At 38.0% G+C, this 20135-nt stretch overlaps 1 protein-coding gene across 1 annotated transcript in view; it reads left to right on the forward strand.

Moving 5' to 3' along the window:
* The first annotated feature begins 3209 nt into the window (after positions 1-3209).
* LOC306755074 (pleckstrin homology domain-containing family G member 4B-like) overlaps positions 3210-20135 on the forward strand; it is a 29206-nt gene continuing 12280 nt past the window's right edge. Inside the window, exons 1-13 of the mRNA XM_079239321.1 lie at positions 3210-3486; positions 13586-13783; positions 13924-16075; positions 16168-16359; positions 16529-16649; positions 17106-17199; positions 17687-17773; positions 17993-18109; positions 18219-18317; positions 18525-18676; positions 18852-18990; positions 19630-19752; positions 19827-20024. Coding sequence (XP_079095447.1) covers positions 3484-3486; positions 13586-13783; positions 13924-16075; positions 16168-16359; positions 16529-16649; positions 17106-17199; positions 17687-17773; positions 17993-18109; positions 18219-18317; positions 18525-18676; positions 18852-18990; positions 19630-19752; positions 19827-20024 — 3675 coding nt within the window. The 5' untranslated portion in view covers positions 3210-3483. The remainder of the gene's footprint in view (positions 3487-13585; positions 13784-13923; positions 16076-16167; positions 16360-16528; positions 16650-17105; positions 17200-17686; positions 17774-17992; positions 18110-18218; positions 18318-18524; positions 18677-18851; positions 18991-19629; positions 19753-19826; positions 20025-20135) is intronic.

The following is a 20135-nucleotide window of genomic DNA, read 5'->3' on the forward strand; positions in this document are numbered from 1 at the left end:
TGTAAATGTTTATTTTTAATCAGGCAAGCTGGTTCTCTTCAGATTATAATTCACTACGACAATCTGACAAAGAAGAAGTGCTGGTTGGAGGGGGGGATTTAGGATTAGGCAAAATGTCCTGTTTATAATGTGCATGTGCAATGGGCTGAGTAAGAAAAGGATTTTGAGAGAGAGAGCGACAGAGTGATAAGGACAAGGACAACAAGGCCTTGACTGCGACCAGTTGAATCAACAGCTTCTCTCCTCTGGCTAGGGCACACTCTCTCTGCTCAAGCATAATACCACAGACATGCTGTCACACACGCATATTTCTTTTTGCTCCTCATCCCCCCTCCCTCCTGTTTTTCACTCCCATCCTCCCTCTCTCTGTCTTTCTGTGTCCCTCTGTGACTTTTTCCCATTTGCCTCGGTACCCAGTAGATTCACTGCATTAACAGAGCCTGTAGGAAGACCACTGAGAGGGAAGAGAACAAGGGACAGGACATAACAATTATTGCTTCACTGTAAGACAACAGAAATAAAAAAAAACTACAACACACATGATTTTCCTCAGGCTTGTTCTCTGCTGAAGTTGAGCCAGATTCTTGCAGTTTGTGATGAGCAAGCTGTTCTCTTGTAGGGTAAGACACTGCTAATATTTCCTTTCTTTATGTACAGTAGTTGGTGCAACACGCAAGTCGTAAGCTTATCAATAATGCACATGCATGTATAAAAAATGTATTTATATAGTTTTATTTAAGACACAACCATTCTGAAACTTAATTTCTAAAAGTTTAAAAACCGCAAGCATGTGAAAGATGAAGGTGTATCACTTTACCTGCATTTATGATTTGGTTAAATTAAATATATTTGACACATTGGGTAAGAGTTAACTAATAGCCCTTGCATGCACTCTTAAATTTGTCTTAAGTTGTTTTAAGGTTTTAGAGATATATCAAGTTTTGTAAGACTCACAAAGCATAACAAATGTTTTGATAATTTCTGTTTCTTTTTGGGGTTTTTTTTTTTAAATGGCCAAAATTGAAAATATAAATTAAATTAATAGTACAGAAGTACAAACATGTCAATCTATCCATCCATTTTCTTAAGTGTTTAGTCCATTTCAGGGTCGCAGGAAACTGGAACCCATCCCAGCAATCATCGGGCAAAAGACAGGGTGCACCCTGGACAGGTCACCAGTCCATCATGGGTGCTAATATGTATAAATATTAAGTATAACTTCAGTGAAGTCAGATAAAATAACCACAAAGACAATATGTTCTATCAACGGACTTGCTTCCAAATAATCAGCCAATACAGTATATCCTAAAGGAATGAAAATGCGACTGGTATGCCCCTACTTTATACGAAATGCTGTCAGCCAGGTTGCGACGAGGCGAGTACAAGGCGAGTAGTGCTCTGGAGGAATGTGTTCCACGGATTCTGTCTGCCATAGTCTGTGTTGTAGTGAGAACTCAATATCAGTCTTTCATCCTCTCTGTCACTCTTTACATGATCAGGTCAAACATACAGAAGAGATATTCTTGCTGCTGTTTCTAAACAGCTGTCGTCTGTATGATGTTTCGCCCAGCAACACCCCCTCTTCCATTTAAACATATTCTCTTCCTCCCTCATGTCTTCACCTCCCTTCATCTGGTGTTTCAACTTCTCTTATTATATATCTCAATCCTTTGCCCAGAGGGAGTGCCTCAAACATGATTTTGTGACACAAAGGGCAATGCTGTGGTGCTTTTGCTGAGTCTTTAAGTGCATCGGTAGTTGTAGTTTTGTTCATGGGATTAACCTTCTGAAATTCTGTAACCCCCCCAAATCCGCACTTTCACGATTTCCTTATTTATTGCAGTTTCACATTAGAAACTTACAAAAATGCTTTTATTGTTGTGGAAATGTAAATGTTGAATAAAAAGTGACTGACAGGATCATCATGTTATAAGATTTATTTGAATAAAATGTATTCTAATGTAATCTCCATAACCATAATGACATTGTGAATTATCAAAAGAAAACATTATCAGTAACACGATCAGCCAGTTTATCTGTCACTTTGTTAACATATGCAAATACATTACATCCATTAAACTTGCATTGTTTAATTTTTTTATTTAACAGTTGAGTATTTAGTAACAATGCTTCTTGTCTTTACTTCTTTTTTTGTCCGATATCTCTTTACATTTCTTGAAGCTGCGGTCTAATGATAAGGGCTACATGTTTTTATCTCAGCCCTACTTTTAAGCTAAAGATAAAGCAACAAGTTGTAATTTAGTGCTTTACCTTTGAAGATGCCAGCTTCTCAAATCTGTACTTTATCATTTGGCAAAATGTCTTGTGCACACAAGGTGAGTTCTACAACTCACAATTGATATGAAATGAATCCAGTTAGCAGTGGCTTGATCTGATCAAGGATCAAGTTTCTTGATGGTATTTTAAGTGAATTATGACGGCGACATTGAGACTCTGTACAACACTTTGTCTGTGTGTGGGTGTGTGTATGTGTGCTTATATACAGTAATATTAAAAGCAAAGCCATGAAAACACAAATCATAATGGTTTTATACATAATATTTGTTCAGCAATTCAAAAACATACATTACACATGCTAGTTACTGCTCACGAACGGATACTTAGATACTTTATATATACCAGTACTGAGGTACCTGTCATGAGAAACAGAGACAATGTGAATACACAGGAGCTTTTCTCTTCCAGGTTATTTTTACCTCTACTGAGGGGGTTGCTATGTATTGTTAACAGGATGATTAAAAACCTTCCGGTTGGATTTGTGGTCACCAGAGGTGGCGTGTAACAAAATGTACAAATGATTTATTTTGGTGTCAGTCTGGATGCATGTCTAAATTGAGTATATTTTTCTGATTTTTTTTTTTTTTTTAATTTTTTTATTAAACCTTGTAGAAGGTTAACATTCTTAGGCTGAGGGAGTCACAGAAACAGTAGAAAGAAATACTTCTTAATATTTCAACAAAAAGTATCTATTAATATTGACTATTTACAAAATTAACATTTTGTTAGAGCAGGAAGAGATCTGAAGCACTTGTCCATTTGGAAGTAGTTACCACCCATACTGTATGTACCTACTTGGACTGAGTGCAAGGATCTACCTCCCTCCCTCTCTCAGCTCTCCTCATGCTTGGTTTCACGACCTTTCATAGACAAACATAGCACCCAGTACTTGAGGTGCTCTGAGAGGGAAACAACAAACAGAGACAGAAAAACAGAAAGCAGAGTGCTCAGTAAACCACAGAGAGAGAGAGGGACACAGACTCTTTGTGGACTGGCTGAGGACGAATGCTCATCAGTCCTCCGTGACTCAGCTGTGAACGAGTGGCTGAACAGAATGGATTTCATTTTGGTTCAGCGGCCACAGAGCAGGAGCAGCAGCTCAGTGGGTGATTGTCACTCCTTTTGGATTATTTCAGAAAATGAAGTTGTTGTGATGAATTGGAAAGACGGCAAACAGAAGAGAAGATGGTAAAGTGACAATCTGTCATTTTGTCTGTGAGATGTGTTAACTTGCTTTCAATGCTTCCCCAGAGTGAACACAGGTTATGTTCTCTTTAATATCCAGTGGTTTTTAGAAAATCTGTCAAAATAAGCTCATACTTAAACTATAATATGCACTGTTCTTAACAACATCAGAGGATGAATAGTGATGTATCTTTATCTGAGCTTTGCTTCAAGCCATTCCTCTAACTTGGTATTTTCACTTGTTGCTTAATTTGTAGAAGGTTTGTGCATGTTTATAAGGAGCTGATTATTCAGTAGTTTCACCTTTCAGGAATTTATGCTATAATATATAAATTCCTGTTATATTTTCCTTTGTCACAGGACAGATCAGCACTTGAAGATGTTGTGGTTTTCAGCAGGCAACTAAAATACTGAACATTAGCTGGCTCAGATTCTAAAACATGTCAAGTGTCTACTTTTTTCATTTTCTGTATCTTAGGTTAACTGATTTTAAATGAACTGTAAATATCATAAAAGTCATTCTTCCCATCCTACATGTCTTGTAAAATACACCTGACTCTGGTTAACATACCTGAAATATTCATACATATTGTTTTACCTCATAACGTGCAGAGGACATGACAGTTACACCCCTGTCTTCTTTTTTAAAATAGTCCCACAGAGTCATTTATTTATTATGTCCTGACAAGTGGCCCTTTATGTTATAACACCCATGTGCTCTGACTGGATACAACATGTAGCATTTCTCCCATAGCTTATACTGGCTGCTGCTCTGTCAGAGCATTTCGATTCAAGGTGAAGATCTCAGGTTTCCGAGCTTTCGAGCAGGTTTCACAAACCAGCCACTGTACTGTATCCACTCCTTTCCTGTTAGTGGCATGTAAGATGTGAGTCATATGAGTCCTGGCAGAAGGCATCGTTTAGCATCAGGGAGGTGATGGTAGATATCAGTGTTGCCTGGAAGTTGAGTTTAAATTTAACCAAGAAAATATTTCCACCTTTTTTTTTTTCAGATGAAGAAAATCCTGAATGAATGTATTTTCTATGTGTCATTACACCTATGTGCGTTACAGAGAGGGTGTGCCCCATTTGTACATAAAGTCAATTTTGTTTGGCACAGACTGGTTTGGGATGTTTTAGTAGATTTTAAAATTACCCGCCCAGCTCTCCCGTAGGTTTGAGTTGGCAAGGCTCTTTGTGAGTGTACAAATTTTCCGCCCTCCTCCCTGCATATTTGCCATTTCGTCAGAACTAGAGTCCATTAAACTATGACTGTTCCTGTTTTCAGAGTGACCTCAATATTTTGGTATTTGTTCCTGTGTTGACCAGGTTACACACAGCATCTTTTTTTCTCTCTGTAAAAAGACATCTTGTCCCATCCCGATGATTCAATGGAAAACACACAACAGTAAGGTCAACAACTCTGCTTGCAAAACTATAAACCATCAGCTTCCTTACTCTGATGTGTTGCTTTGGCTCAGGTGGCAGCTGTATTTCGTGGACACTGAAACATATGTGATGATACAAGAATACAATCCTTGTATACCTGAATGGCACCTGACTTTAACTCTGATGGGTATGGACAAATGCTAAATGTCCATGTTTACTCCATTGGCAGAACACTCATCACTTTCCTGTTTAGTTCCAAAATCCAGCATGTTAATCGTTTTCCATGTTTGCCATGCTGGATATTATAAAAAAAATATACACAAACATCAAATAGTCCTAATTGGTAAAGTTATATTTGTATGTGTAAAAAAATTATGTCAGGATTCAGGGTTGCATGATTTAATGTTAGCTCTCATTAACAGTGTTTTCACCTGTTTGTCCGGTAGCTAAGTGCTTGTTTCTGGTTGTTTGTCATGAAATCTGCTGGTGTTGGTTACATTAAGCACAGCTGTGGGCTAATTACAGTTGAGATGAGCATGTCAGTGAAAGCTAAGCCAGTCTTTCATATAATAACACATCTCATGCGCAGACACATCACACTGCACATGATGATTTTAAGGATGAGCTCAAAGGCTCAGCTCATTCATTAACCCCTGACGTGTTTTTGATGACTTAAAGACAGGCCTTGCTGTATCATGACTGACACTTTACAGCCACTTTCAAACTGCTCAGCTGATCAAAGCCATCATGATTGGTATTTGCCTCCAACAAGCTCTGATTTTCTGATCTGTGTATAGCTTTTAAATATACTGTCTGGCCACCCTGGTGCCTCTGTGGTTATGTACAAAGTGTTTATAATTGACCTCAGTCTGGTTTGGTTTGTGGTTGGGCTCAGGTGTCACCTGGAGGAAGAACAACTCAAGAAAAGAAATATATGAAGCAATAAGGAAACTTTTTTTCTTTGACATTTTTTGTACCTTTTTTTCCCAGAAGTGCAGCTTTTAGGCTGAACGGTAGAGCGTTTTATCTACTAAATCCATTTAGTCAGAAAAAATAGTGCTATTCTGAAAAACAAGATGGAATTTGGTACTTTACCTCTGAGTAATCTCCTTTCTGGTGAAAGCTGTAAATAGCTCAGAATAGTAAATTATTTATAAAAAGAATGCAAGACATGCAATGCGTTTTCATCTCAGGTCTGTGTTGTGATAAAAAATGGTTAAAGGCAACATAGTAAAGCAATACAAAAAAAGGTGGGAGCAGACCTAAACTTGTTTGTAATTTTACATTTTAGCATTTTCTGCTAAAAGTGAGGGGGTAAAAAACAAAAAATAGATTAATGATTAATGTTTTTATGAGGAAAGTATTTCATGTCCTGTGTCATGGGTTGTGTGAAACTCTGCTATGGTCTGGTTGTTGTTCTGTGCTTTGTCACTGCAACTGAATTTCATTCAGATGTGACTCCATAAGTGTTAGCTCACATGTTTTCAACAGCTGTTGTCATTCAGATATGTGTTTGTTTTCGGTTATCTCTCCACCGAGGAGCAGACTGGAGAGAGAAGAGTGCATTCTTAAGATGTTGCGTTAAAATTATTTTGTTTTTGAGGTTTTACACAATAAAAAAAAGAGCATAATGAAATAAATATAAATATTCTGTTCCACAGGAGCACAGCTTATATGTGGAAAAATAGTTTCGTTTAGTTTTCTTATATTTGTTTTGAAGCTTAGGTAGCTACAGTGCTGAAATACATCTAAATCTATAAACATAAGACATAATATATGCAAACAAAGTATTCAGCCTGTTTCCATTTTAATTGGTTTTGCTCAAAGCCTTTTTTATCTGTTATAAAGAGTACAGAGGTTAGTTTTACTTTATAGATTCAATTAATTACCAAATGTATCCTGGAAATCTTAAGTTTGTCTGTGACTCTTCATCCAGCCTCAAAATGTTCAGCATTGCTAAAAGTCACTTTTATAAGTTCCCTCGTTTTTACAGCTTGTTCACAAAAACAAGGAGACTGTAAAACTTACTCTTAGCGTTCTGCTTGATGTTGCCCAAATGTGTTCTCAAGAGAGCAGAGAGATATTAAAATATTGTAATGTCCTGTGAACTATGATGTGAAACAAAAAGCTTTAGTTTCACACTAACAGCCTTTCTCACTTTTATTAGCTGTAACTGTGTAGCAGTTGCATTCTGCAGCAAGTTGCACATTCACAAACTACAACTCATGTGTTATAGCTAATGATTAGTATTTCTTACCTTTAAGCGTCTTTTTAAGCAACTCCTGGAGTTGATGGTTGCGTCATCTCCACAGTATTATTCTCTTAATGGAAGAGAAAAAATAACACATTTGCCATGACTACACCCATTGGTAAGTTCTCCACCTGCGCTTCATCTTCCCTTTTAAAACATTTGGAAATGAACATCTAAAAAAGTGTACTGATTTAGGCCAGTTTTATTTTTTATTTGATTGGGAACACACACAATCATCTTCAGGCATGCTAGTCCCCTAAAACCCCCTTTGTCTGTGTGAATAACCTTTTTGAAGTAAAGCAAAAAAACGTTCCTGAAAAGTGCACATTTGATGTGAAATCAGCAGAGGACAGAGCTCCCTCTTGTGTAACTGGCATACATCCACATCCCCTCTTTATGCAGCAGCAGGAAACCCCTTTTGAACAGTTTGCGTAATCCAGCAGAGAATCTTTGTGCATTAACTCTGATGAAAAGCAGCAGACATAAACACAGGAAATTGATACTTTTGATGCTTATTTTGAGGTTGAGATGTTAAAGTTCGGCCAAATCGGTGCAGTTACGCTTACTGTGTCACATATTTCTCAGGCATTCTGTTTATGTGTATTACAGGGGGTGAATATTCGTAAGAATACATCTTAGACTCACAAAAAATAAGCGGTGCTATAGGGAGGGTAGAAAAACACATATGCTTTTAAATTTGGAACTCATGAGGACTTTTTTGGTTTCAACTAAATTCTTTCATATTTGGGCTTTTTTTTTTCTATTTTTGTCTTTACTAATTATTATTTTTTGTTAAAAATTTCATAGAATCTGGATGTTTCATTCTGATCTGGTAAATTCTTTATTTTCTTGGATATTTAGAAGTTCTCCTCTTGCCCTTGTTGAGGGTCCCTAAAAGAGTACCACATAACTGCAGAATCTCTGTTTATTTCCGGCCAGGGATGTCATCTCCTTTTCCGATATTTCCTGTCACTCCCCACCAGATTTTATCTGCTGAAAAAGACTAGTTGAGTTAAAATTGCCTAAAAGAAATCATGTTACTATAAGTCACACTTTATCCTTTCATTTTACTTTAATTGTTGAATTTTTTCTTTCTCACCCAGGCAGGAGCATATTTCAAGAATGTTTAAAGACTATTTCTGTGTCATAATGATACTGGTCAGAGATATCCAAACTGTCCTCAGCTGCAGCACCGAGACATCTTATCCACAGTTATGTGAGCATCGTCTTTTATTTCAGTGGTTGAGTGAGAAAGATCTAGGTGTTTATATAGAGCCTTGTGAATGTGCTGCAACTGTATGTTGACCAGTGTACACACACACACACACACACACACACACACACACACACACACACACACACACACACACACACACATACACACATACACACATAGGTATTCTGCATAGCTTGGTTCTAACCAGTGCTTACTATTAGAGTAATTGTTGCCTTTTTATCAATTTCCAACAAGCCTGCCCATTGTTACTGTCATGTGATTGGCTGATTAGCTATTTGTATTAAATCAGTAATAGTGTGGAAACAGTCAAAGTTTGATTTAATTTTACAAAGAATTTTTTCCTCTGTATGTATAACTGCTCCAAGGTGACCTGAATCAATATCTCTTTTCAGTTCTCTTGTTAAGATTACAGACATTTAAAGTTCCATGTTTTTCAGCTCCTTTTTGCCAAGAACCATAAGTCCAAATACAGCTCTTCCACAACTACTCCTTTCACTGATGTTATTTAAGAACTGCTGAAACAGGTGTTCATTGTCGTCAGGAAAACATTTAATTTAAAATGTATGATCTACATTTACTGAGCTCCCTCCAACCATCCTCATCCTGCAAGTCAACATCGCTGTTTCCATAATTGCTTTCCTTCTCCTTCATGTTATTATGATGACCATTGCTGTTTTTTGCCCCAATGAGGTGTGGCAGAACTGACCAAAAAGCTCTGAGTCATAGTGCTGTTTCCGGAGCTGTGGGGGCTGTAAGCCGAGACAAAGGTTTATGGATGATAATGTAAGGGAATGAGATGCCAGACAGGGTTGTTGAGTTGAGAGAAAAATTGAGCAGTCTGAAATAAGAAACAATAAACATTGAAGGATGTGTAGCGTACCGTTTTTAACAAGTGTTAAGGCTTTATTTAGAGCAGGGGTTATGGGTCAATTTAATCTGCCTACCCAATGTGTCGAGAACTGTCTTCAACTACGTCCACAAAAATAAAATGATCATTTTCTTCTTGTGGCCATAAGAACAAAGAAAAAAGGTCTTGCTTCTCGTGGACTAGCAGGCTTTAGAGCCACAGAGGAAATGGTAACAGAGCAGGGGAAGCAGAGAGGCAGTGATGGTTTAAGGGAACATTATTCACATCCTGACAAAACATGTCTGTTTCTCTGTCTTTATTTCTGTGTCTGTCTTTCTTTCTGTTCTTACTTGGGACAAATGAGCTGTCCTTTATTAATTTATTACTTATGTTATAATATAACATAATCTTTACAAGATAATACAGATTTTTGGCTGTTTCCTTACTTTTTTCTAGTAATTATTTGTAATAGTGGCTTAATTGTTTTCTAGTAAATAAGACTATACAATCCATAAAGTGCTCAGATCTTTTTGTTAGCATTGCAGCATTCCAGCTAGCTGGTTTCCATAGTGACTGAAAATAATGACTATTCTGACTAATAAAAACAAAATCCATCTGCTTCATTGTTTGATTTAATAAGCAGCAGATGGCTGCTTCTGTATGAAACCTTACACTGTCAATTACAGTGAAAACATACCTGGGGAGGAAAAAAACAGCAATTTTCACGCTATGCATTGACATTCACACATTACTTTTCCTAAAGCTATAATTTTCCTTGCAGAGCCTTGGTCATGCATGCATACATCAAGCATCTGAAGTCTGCTGCTGTGGCCTTTGCCGGGCTAAATAAAGCAAGGCCTAAAAGTGGGTATGGAGGCCATGAGTTCAGGTCAAAGGGAATGTGAAACCGTAAGCCAGAAGTTTAGCTAGCCTAGGGACCAGCCATCACGCCATGTTTACTCTGATATTAGTTGTCAGGTTAGCTGCCTCTGCTTGTTAAGATGAGCAAGGTATGTTTGTGTTTGTGTAGCTTTTCTCTCAGCATATTGTGAGTTTTGAGGACAAGAAATACATAATTTACCATTTTACGATGAGACATCGGTATATTTCTTCCGCAGTACAGTTAGCAGTGGATAACAATAAATGTTTTCTGTTTAACAGGGCTGGCTGTCACTACTATTTTCTGAATTTATGCAGTGTAATTCACAACAGATATTCACAATAAAAAGTTTAACTTTTTAAATGTCCCGATGAAGGACGTTTCATTCAGTCTAAATATTATTAATATATTATTAAAGTTCAGATCTCTTACCAGTTCAGATCTCAGATAACATTTTTACATCAATAAAACCTACAAAGAATATTGGATCTATTTTAAGCTGTAATACAACAAATTATTGCAATGACTGTCCTATATTTTAAGCTCTGTGTGTTCCCGTGATGGACATCACGCTTTTGGCATAACACTGAAGCAAGAAAAGTGCTCCAGCTGCTTCTCACTGGTGCAAATTCTTTTCCATTTTCACCTTGTTGGAAGAATTTTAAAAACACAAATTTTGGTCTGATTTTCAGCTGGTTGACATATATTCCAAAACTTAACTCATAATTGTGTCAGAACCATAATAGATCTCCCAAGGTTCTTGTCAATAAAAAGTTTATCTTTTGTGATTCATTTAAACTTTGAATGAAGTTTGTATGTAAAAGTATGACAAGTTATAAGGCTTCAAAGTCGTCTAGATTTTCAGCTCATTTCGGCTGAATCCCTTTAATTGTTTTTGTAAATGACATGAACATGTAAGACTGAGACACATGTTTTGATCTAACTTTTGTGGGGGTTAAGTCATAGTTGCTAGATTAGTTACACACCAATGTTTGTGACAGAAACAGAAGTATAAGTGGAACTAAAACATTTCTAAAGAATTTTTTATGGGTGTTAATACAACTAGTGCCTGCTCAGATGTATTATGAGGGCAGCCATGTCACAACATATAAGCTGTATGTTACTGAGTAGTACAAGAACAGAGCCAGCTGTAATGACTGTGAGAGAGGCGTGAACATGTATTGACACCCATAGTATGTCCAGAGTGTTTGTGAGAGAGAGCAAAAAAGAGAGAGGTGGTGTGCTGATGTGTTTATTTTGATATAGACACTGTCAGACATCCATTATGAAGCACTAAGACCTGTGGCTGGTTGATTAAATGCCAGCTGTTATTCTGATCACTGCATCTGGGTATGTGCACAATTCTAATGTTACACAGACAACTATCCTGCTCATTGATGTTGCTACAACTACAGAGACTTTCTGTATCAGCTGACTCACTCTCAGACATTAAGTCAGAGCTTACAGATGAGAAAGCAAGTAAATGTCTGCCCAACACAGTAAAGTCCTTTTGTCTTTCTATAGTCTTCTGTGTAGTTTTTATAATAGGTTTAAAACACACATAATGAATGGAGTTGAGGAGAAAATGATCTCTATCTATCTATCTATCTATCTATCTATCTATCTATCTATCTATCTATCTATCTATCCATCCATCCATCCATCCATCCATCCATCCATCCATCCATCCATCCATCCATCTATCTATCTATCTATCTATCTATCTATCTATCTATCTATCTATCTATCCATCTATCCATCTATCTATCTATCTATCTATCTATCTATCTATCTATCTATCTGTCTGTCTGTCTGTCTGTCTGTCTGTCTGTCTATAGTAGTTTCAATCAATCAAAACTTTATTTTATTGAAAAACTCCTGTTACTTAAATAGGACTCGAACTATCTGAGTACTGTACCATTTAGACCTACAGACTGCTGCAGACGTGATAACAAAACATTATGATCTACTGTGTTGAAAGCAGCAATTACATTGAGAAGAATTAAAACAACAGAAGCTCCAGAATCAACTGTTAAAAGCAAATCATTACAGACCCTGAGAAGACTTGAAACAAGACTGAAACTTTTCCTGAATGCCATGCAGGTTAAGGTGATCTTGTAACTGAAGATAAAGAAAGAGAAAGAGAAAAAAGGCAATTTAGACCTTGGCCTGAAGTTTGAAAGAACATCAGGATCCAAGTTCTTCTTTTTACAATGAGAATGCACAGCAGCATGCTTGAGGCAGCAAAAGTAGTTTGTAGATTTTAAGCATATAAGTTGACATACAATTTTATATCCATTTATTCATACATACACACACACACACATATATATATATATATATATAATACATATGCATGTATGTATATTTGTATGTATGTTTATAAGGACTCTGGGTGCGAGACACATTTAAGAAATTTCCATAATTTTTTTGGGCCAGATTTAACTCCATAAGACTTTTTGACAGGAAAAGACAAAGCCTACTGTTCCCAAATGAGATGCAATATTCTGGGCTGAAGGAGAAGATGTTGGTGGTTTATGCATCAAAATTTGAAAAGGATTTGGAAGATTAAGATTGTGGGAAAAAGTGTAGATGAATAGTGAAATGTGTGCCCTAATACTTAGAGCATTGGCTGCTGTAACACAGAGGATTTGTAACATGTGTGCCTTTAGGCTTAAAGCATTGGCACCCATCATTGACTTGACCTTGTAGTGGGAGTGGTGGGTAAATGCATGGTGACATACTTCCTTTATTTTCAAAACATTCAATATGTGTTGGAAATGGTTTGAGACCATGGTTTCACCGTTAGCTGCTAATGTGAGAGGTAACAAGCTACAAAAGAATTTACAGATAAATGTAATACGTTAGTGAATGACAATATAAAAATGTTTTATTATCTCAGTGAGAGAAGCTGATTTTGGACAGAAACAACACATGAAACCTTTCAATTGCATTTGCTAAGATCTCATCTGGTATTTGTACATCATCCAAGAGTAGGGTCACTGCTGTCACTGGAAAAGGAAAAATCGATTTAAAAAAAAAAATCAATTTCTAAGTTTTATAAATGGATTTTGAGTTAATTAAAATTAAATCGATTTTTTAAACCCAGATCTACTGTCTGTCTGTGTATACTCATAAAATCGGTCTTCTGATAATTGCCAGTAATTTTACTGCCATCATAAATTGGTTCATTATCAACATTTTTGAATATGAAATGTGGACTGCTGCAGGGCCTTGTCTGTGTCATCCCTTTACAGCAGCTGAACATGAATATGTGACACCACACACAGCAGTATATATTTTGTGAAAAATTACAAATGACATAATTCAAAATGTGCTTCGGGTCATTAATGTGCAGTTTATGTTTTAGATAATTTTTGTGCAGGATCTGTAAATTTGAGTTTCATTATGAAGTATTTGTATGAATTCTAACTATTCATAATTATCATTATGAACCAAGCTTTTCTTTTTCTCTTGCTTTGTCTCTTTTGTTTGTAGAACCTTAATTCTGTAGAAGGTTCAATCCAGAACCTTCTCTCTGTGCTGTACCCGCCCTTCAGTGCAACCGCCCCCACTCTGCTCAGCCAGCTCTTCCAAATCATTGACAGTCATTACCAGGGAGATGCCCTGCGGTGTTTCCTGGACTTTCTGGTTCCAGCCAAGCACATCTTAGACACTGTGCAGCAGGCTGCTTGTGTAAGTGATTGTGTTTTACATGACTGTTGTGTGTGAGCTTGTGTGAGAGATGTTTAAAAATAGAGAATATTTAATTGATCACTTAAAAAACACTCATTTCTATTGAAACTACATGTTGTCCATGATTTCATTCCCTCCAGGCTCAGTACTCAGATGGTCTTTTCCACTGTGAGGGCTGGCCTTTGTGTTTACATGACCAAGTTGTTGTCCACCTTGCTCCCATCGATGCCCTGCTACTTCAGCCTGGTGACTTTTATCTCCAAGTAGCACCTTTCTGTGACCAGTCGGCTCGCATTGTGGTCTGCAGCTTACTGGAGGAGGAGGGGTTTACTGTGGAAGTGGAGGAGACCCCAATCCCAGAAACATCCTATCCTTGTATATTCAGCTGTGACTGGCTAGATGAGATCAACCATGGTCGTCTTGGGACGGCTCTCAGGCAATGTCTGCTTGCCACTGAGCAAGGCTTGGTGAGGCTACCATGGGAACGGGTGGCCGTGCCTGATTTTGTGGACGTGCCACAAAGTGCTGGGAGTAGTATGGCCTCTGCTCCTCCACCATGTCCTCCATTATCACCTCCTCTTCCTCTTCCTACACCTCTAGATTGTTCATCTGATAAAACGTTCCCTTTTTCATCATCTTCTTCTTCTTCTAAAGGAAAACAGTGTTCTCAAAGCATTCAGAATTCTAATTTAACATCGCAGCCGTCTGCCTTCTCTGTGGAAACTAGAATTTGTCAAGCAAAGCACGGCATTGCTGTGTCACTTTGTCTGGTGGATACAAGTACTGCTTCTTCATCCCGACAAGTCAAAATTAAAGAGACTGAAGCAGAGACTAAGCCAGTAGGCTGGGTGTCCCCCAATACATGGGATAGCCGCTTTTCAGGGACAAAGACAAAAACTCCAATCCAAACAGGCGCTGTTTCAGATATTAGCACTCCTGCGAATGGTAAAATAACTGAAGCTGAAAATACAGGTGGAATAGTTTGTGAAAACAGACAAGATATGAGCAGAAGTGGGCCAGCACCCCAAACTATTGCTGAAGGGGAATACATTGATATAGTAGAGGCCAGCATGCTTTTTAGTAAAGATCAGTCCATCCCTAGCGAACAGTTAAATGCACGAATGCAACCAGATGCACAAACTGAAGCACAAATGCAAAGATATCCGCATAGACAAAGTCAAGCAGCCTCACGGGCACCACTTTGCACACAGTCAAAAGCACATATGCAGTTACCAACAAAATTACCGAGTCATTCTAAATATGTGGCTCCTTTATCTATAAATCCCAACATGTCTGCAGAGACAGGAACTCGATCCAATCACCAACATTTCCAAACACATCACTCTTATTCGGACCCCCTTGAATCTGCTCAGTGTGTCCGTACTGTCCGCTTTGCAGAGAAGCCCTGCACCCCATGTATGAAAAGACGCCAGGGTGGAATGGCCTCCAGAACTCAAGAACTGAGATGTCGATACAGAGACTCTTACCAGGCTGCTATCCAAAATCCTCTCACCTTCAAAGCAGAAAAAGACAAAGAGAACATGTCAGCTGTGGTGGAGGAGAACGGTGACTTTTCTCAGAGGGGTGAAACTGAAAGAGGAGATCCATGGTGTGACGTTCAAGCAATAAGAAGCAATCCTAAAATACAAAACCAGTGTCCTCCTTCTGTCTCTGAGGATATTTGTAAGGAGTCTGGAGAAACAAATGCAGTTCAACAAGGGAAACCAAGAGATTCAGATCTTTCTCCCCATTTGGATTACAGGGGAGTTAATCATTTGCAATCCGATGGGCAACCAAAGCAGACATGTGAGAGGACTACAATATCTTCTAAGCATACACAATCTGCCACATCTTATGGCAGTGTACACAAAATGAGTGAAGTACTTCCAGGAAGCACAAACACTACTAATGCTCTGTCAAGCACAAATGGTCTTATACATGACCAAGCATTATCATTTAGTTCAAGTCAGATTTCTGGTGCACTCACGACCTTCATGACTCCCAAAAGGTCAGAAAACCAAGCCAGTTCTGCAGGGATGTGTCCAAATGTTTCAAGTCCAACAGCACTTCAAAACAGAAAAGACATATCAGATAGAAGATGTTCATCCCTTTCCACAGCAGTGGTGAATACCTCAGAAAAGTGTGAATTGGTTATTGTTGAAGGAAAAAATATCAGGAGAAAAGAAAACAGCAACTCTTGTGCTGAGATCCCCCAGCTACATGTGGTTAAATGTAAAAATAGCACAGCCTTCCGACTGGTTTCGCCCAAGATCAACAGGAAGAAGGTTACAGGTACACACTTATGCTGGCTTTGAGTTTATTGTCAGAGTTTATTATCAGTTTTCATCATCTTCACTCTCACAAAACATTACATTTTTATACAGTTGAAGAGCAGCCTGCTATAAGTGGTAATGGTCATCAGACAGAGAGCCTGTCAAAGACAGATTCACCCTCCGTGCCAGAGACGCAGAGGATTCCCCAGCGTGCCACTGCTCGTCCTAGACCTGACTACTTACCCTTGGGATCCCCAGACCCCAGAGCTCATCCTCTTTATCTAGGAGTTGCATCTCTAACAGGTAATTTTAGATTCAGTGATGCAAAATCAATTACAATACACTAAAGAAAAGCACCTGTGTTATTTCTCTATCTGACATTCGGTGGTGTGTCTTTGGGTTAATATGAATCTTCATAATCTTCATAGCGTAATATCAGATGTTTCATGATATGTTTCATTTGCTCATCCAGGCTGCAGAGACAAAATGGGCAGAGCTATAATTGAGCTCTATGGAGACCACCAAGGATGGCGCACAGCTGTTACAAGTCAGGAGCTCTTCCAGATGCTGCTGTACTACCACTCCATCACCAGGCAAGGAAGGAGTAAATGCGTTGGTCACACGGACAAGGAGACATATCTTTCCATCTTCTCTGTTGTATTGTCAGAACTTTCATGTGCTACTTTACATCTCTGTATCCAGTGATTGAAAGCAGGAGTTGTCAGTTATAAATTAGCAAATGAATATAGTTGTAATGGTCTCTGATTAACAAGCTTTGTGTAGGAGATAACATTTCTATCACTGCTCTGCATGTCTCATAGTGCTGGAGCAATGTCTAATATTGGTAAATTAAGTAGCAAATCTTTTGTAGGGCACCATCAAAATTAGGCGAGGAAGCTTTGTTGTCTATCTCAGTTTGCAGTTATATGCACTATGTTCCTTGTAAGATCATTTGAATAATTACACGAGTGGATATATTGCATTCTGAATGTAATGTGTAGATGCCTGTACTCCAAAAGTAATCCCACATTGTTTGTATCTGCATTCAGAAGGGAGATCAGAGAAGCTGGGTTGACGCTCATTTTTGATGCAAGGAGGACAAATCCTCAGCCACAGTTCTATAAAGCTTTGATGGCTCTGCAGGTAAGCAAACACACTATTTTGACAAACTACAGCAGACCTGAGTTAACTGGGTTTTTTTTTTCCATCTCAGTAGGTTGAACGCTGCTTATCAGAGTTTAAGTTCTGAATTAACGAGCATATGGTCCTTAATTATCCACCAGTTCTAAATTATAATAAACAGTGTATCTCTCTGTGCTTTGGTTTATAAAATAGTTACATGTACTCTAACAACTTTTCCTTCAGTGTATTTTTAGCAAAACTATATAATGAAATGTAAATACTTCTTATTATTACAGTGCCATAATAGTTTGGAGTACATTTTCAAGTGTTATGCAGTTTTCTATCGTTGATGTCACTATTTACCTAATCAGCAAAAATGTCACGTCTTTGTATAACATATAAAGATATATATATATTTGTTGTGATTAATGAATTGATCACAACAAACTAAGTATGAATCTGTATGTATGAATCTCAGTGGGGTTTATGTAGTATTAATCTGTTTCAGGAATGGTGTCTCAGTGCAGTGAACAGTCTGGTTCTGCTGGTGGACAAAGAGAACAGCTTTCGTCCTGAAAAATGTCCTGGTATTCAGGTAAACTTTGTCTTTGCATCCAAAAGCACCTAGTTGTGTTTTTATATAAACAGGGATTATTCGGAACAATCTCTAAGGCTCACTAGTTGCTCGAAACTGTGTTTTGAGGCCAAGAAGGCAATAAACCATATTTAATTAGTTTTATATGGTTAATGGTTCATGTACTTAGTATTGACATGAGGTATCTTACTTTTAATTGGATATATTGTCGGGAGGCAGACTGATGTCGTTACTTCAATGAAAGGATTGCTCAAACTGGTTGAGCTGAACCACCTGAGCTTCCGTCTGGATGGCACGGCGTGTCTTAGCCACTGCAACTGGATAGAGCTGCACAAGGTTGGATACTAAACTTGATACATTACCTGTTTCTTAAAGTGTAAAAATGATGCACAAGCTTCTTCTTGATTACTTACACTTTACACACATCCACATTTTTTTTTCCTAGAAACTTTTCCCATTTGTTAATGATCTCCATGAGGCATCCAGCCTGCTTCTGAGAGCCATCAGTAAATTAGAGGAACCCCAGCTGACAGACACTGTACAGGTAGTACAGCATTTCCCTTAGCTGACTTCTTATTTCACTGTTTAGAACTAAAGGGCTGAGTTTATCTCAATGTAAATAATTATGTTGTCGCTGATAATATAGTCCAATAATTCCTTTACTGTGAAAAGAATCAGTGAAAGCATGTAGTAGACAACAGGAAAATCACAGCCGTTACTGTATCAGATTAAAATAGTTTTTGTCTGGTAGACTGTGCAGATGTGCATGACCGACCAGAGGACTCTGATGAGGGATGTCTTGGAAGATATCCGATTGGTCAGTCTGCAGAGGGAAGGTGGAGCTATCTTGGCAAGGCTAAGAAAGGAGAGTGACTTGAAATATCCTCACTGTGAAGACCTTAGGTAAACACCAAACATCCTCCTCCAACATTCTGCATTCATGCACATTTATGTGCATTTTTGAAAAAAAAGTATTTTATTGTATTGGAGTAAGCACGAGTCTTTATCCATGTAACTTCTCTTTCATCAGGTAAATAGCACTAGAGAAACCATCTTTTGAATTTTTCTGTCCATACAGGGATGCAGTTGATTCAGTGACCAGCCTGTACAACCATGTGGAGGAGCAGGCGCATGTGCTTGTGCAAAGGACCAACATGTCCCTGGAACACCTGGAGTACCTGCTGCAACTCAGAGAAATGGAGGGACACTTTACTCAGGTTCGTTATTCATAATTATGCAACAATGCAATTATCAGAATTTGTATTTCTTTCTTATAATGTTCATGATCTTATGCCATTTACTTTTATTATAAAAATCTGACCTTGTTTAAGGAAAATGAGCTGTAGAATTTCAGGATGATGAATATGAATTCTTTTGTTGTTGTTTTGTCTTTTTGCTCATTTATAACTCAAATAAGGGAACTGATGCATTTCATTTATGTGAAGATGCATTTATAGTATCAATATGTCATTGCATTTATGCCCCAGTATCACATGTCTTAGTAAGGCACTGATAGAAAATTCCTGTATTTTCTCTGTAGTGTCGGATTGTTTAAGCTACTTTTTCTTCAAATAAAACTCTTATAGTAATGTTTCTTTTAGAGATTAAGGTAAAAATTATTTGTTTAATTTAAGTATGCAGAATACCACAATAGTGGTCCTTGTGATGTATTAGACAATACATCACAAGGAAAACGAATGGCAAAATGAAGGAAAACAAGGAAGACTGGTTGTTATATTGTCAGGCAATTTATTTTTACCAATAAAGTGTCATGTCTGTAGAAGAATCTAATAGAGTCATATTAGATCTAACTTTGTATATAACTGAATTCAGTACTTTTTCTTCCCACCGTACAGATCCAGCAGTGGTTTACTGCAGAAGGAGAGCGCCACCTGCTGGAGGCTGAATCAGTTGAGGACTCAGGAGACAGAATGGAGCAGATCCTAAATAGCTTCACTGGTTTCCTGATTGAAGCTAATGTGAGTCCTGAGTTCTATCTGTATTTGTGTGTGTGCTTTTCAAGCTGTTTGAATCTCTGCCTTCCTTCATGCAGGACCGCAGACATCATGCCATGTCATTAGTGTCAGAGGCAGAGCGGCTCCAGCAGAGTGGGCTCTCCTACCCAGAGACAGAGACTTTCAGGGCTTTTGTCTGCACCTTTAAATCGGGCCTGGAGGATTTCCTTAGCAGGGCAGAGGCATGTGGCCGAGAGTTGCAAATTATGGTCAACGTGTGTGATTTTTGTGAGCAGGTAAAATGTGTATTAGAAATTCCCATTTGTCAATCTTGCTTCCATTTGAGTGGCACTTGACTTAACTTGCAGCACTTTTGTTTTATCAATAACATTCACTTTTTAATCCAA

Source organism: Telmatherina bonti, assembly GCF_933228915.1.
Source record: "Telmatherina bonti genome assembly, chromosome: 4".
Lineage (NCBI taxonomy): Eukaryota > Metazoa > Chordata > Actinopteri > Atheriniformes > Telmatherinidae > Telmatherina > Telmatherina bonti.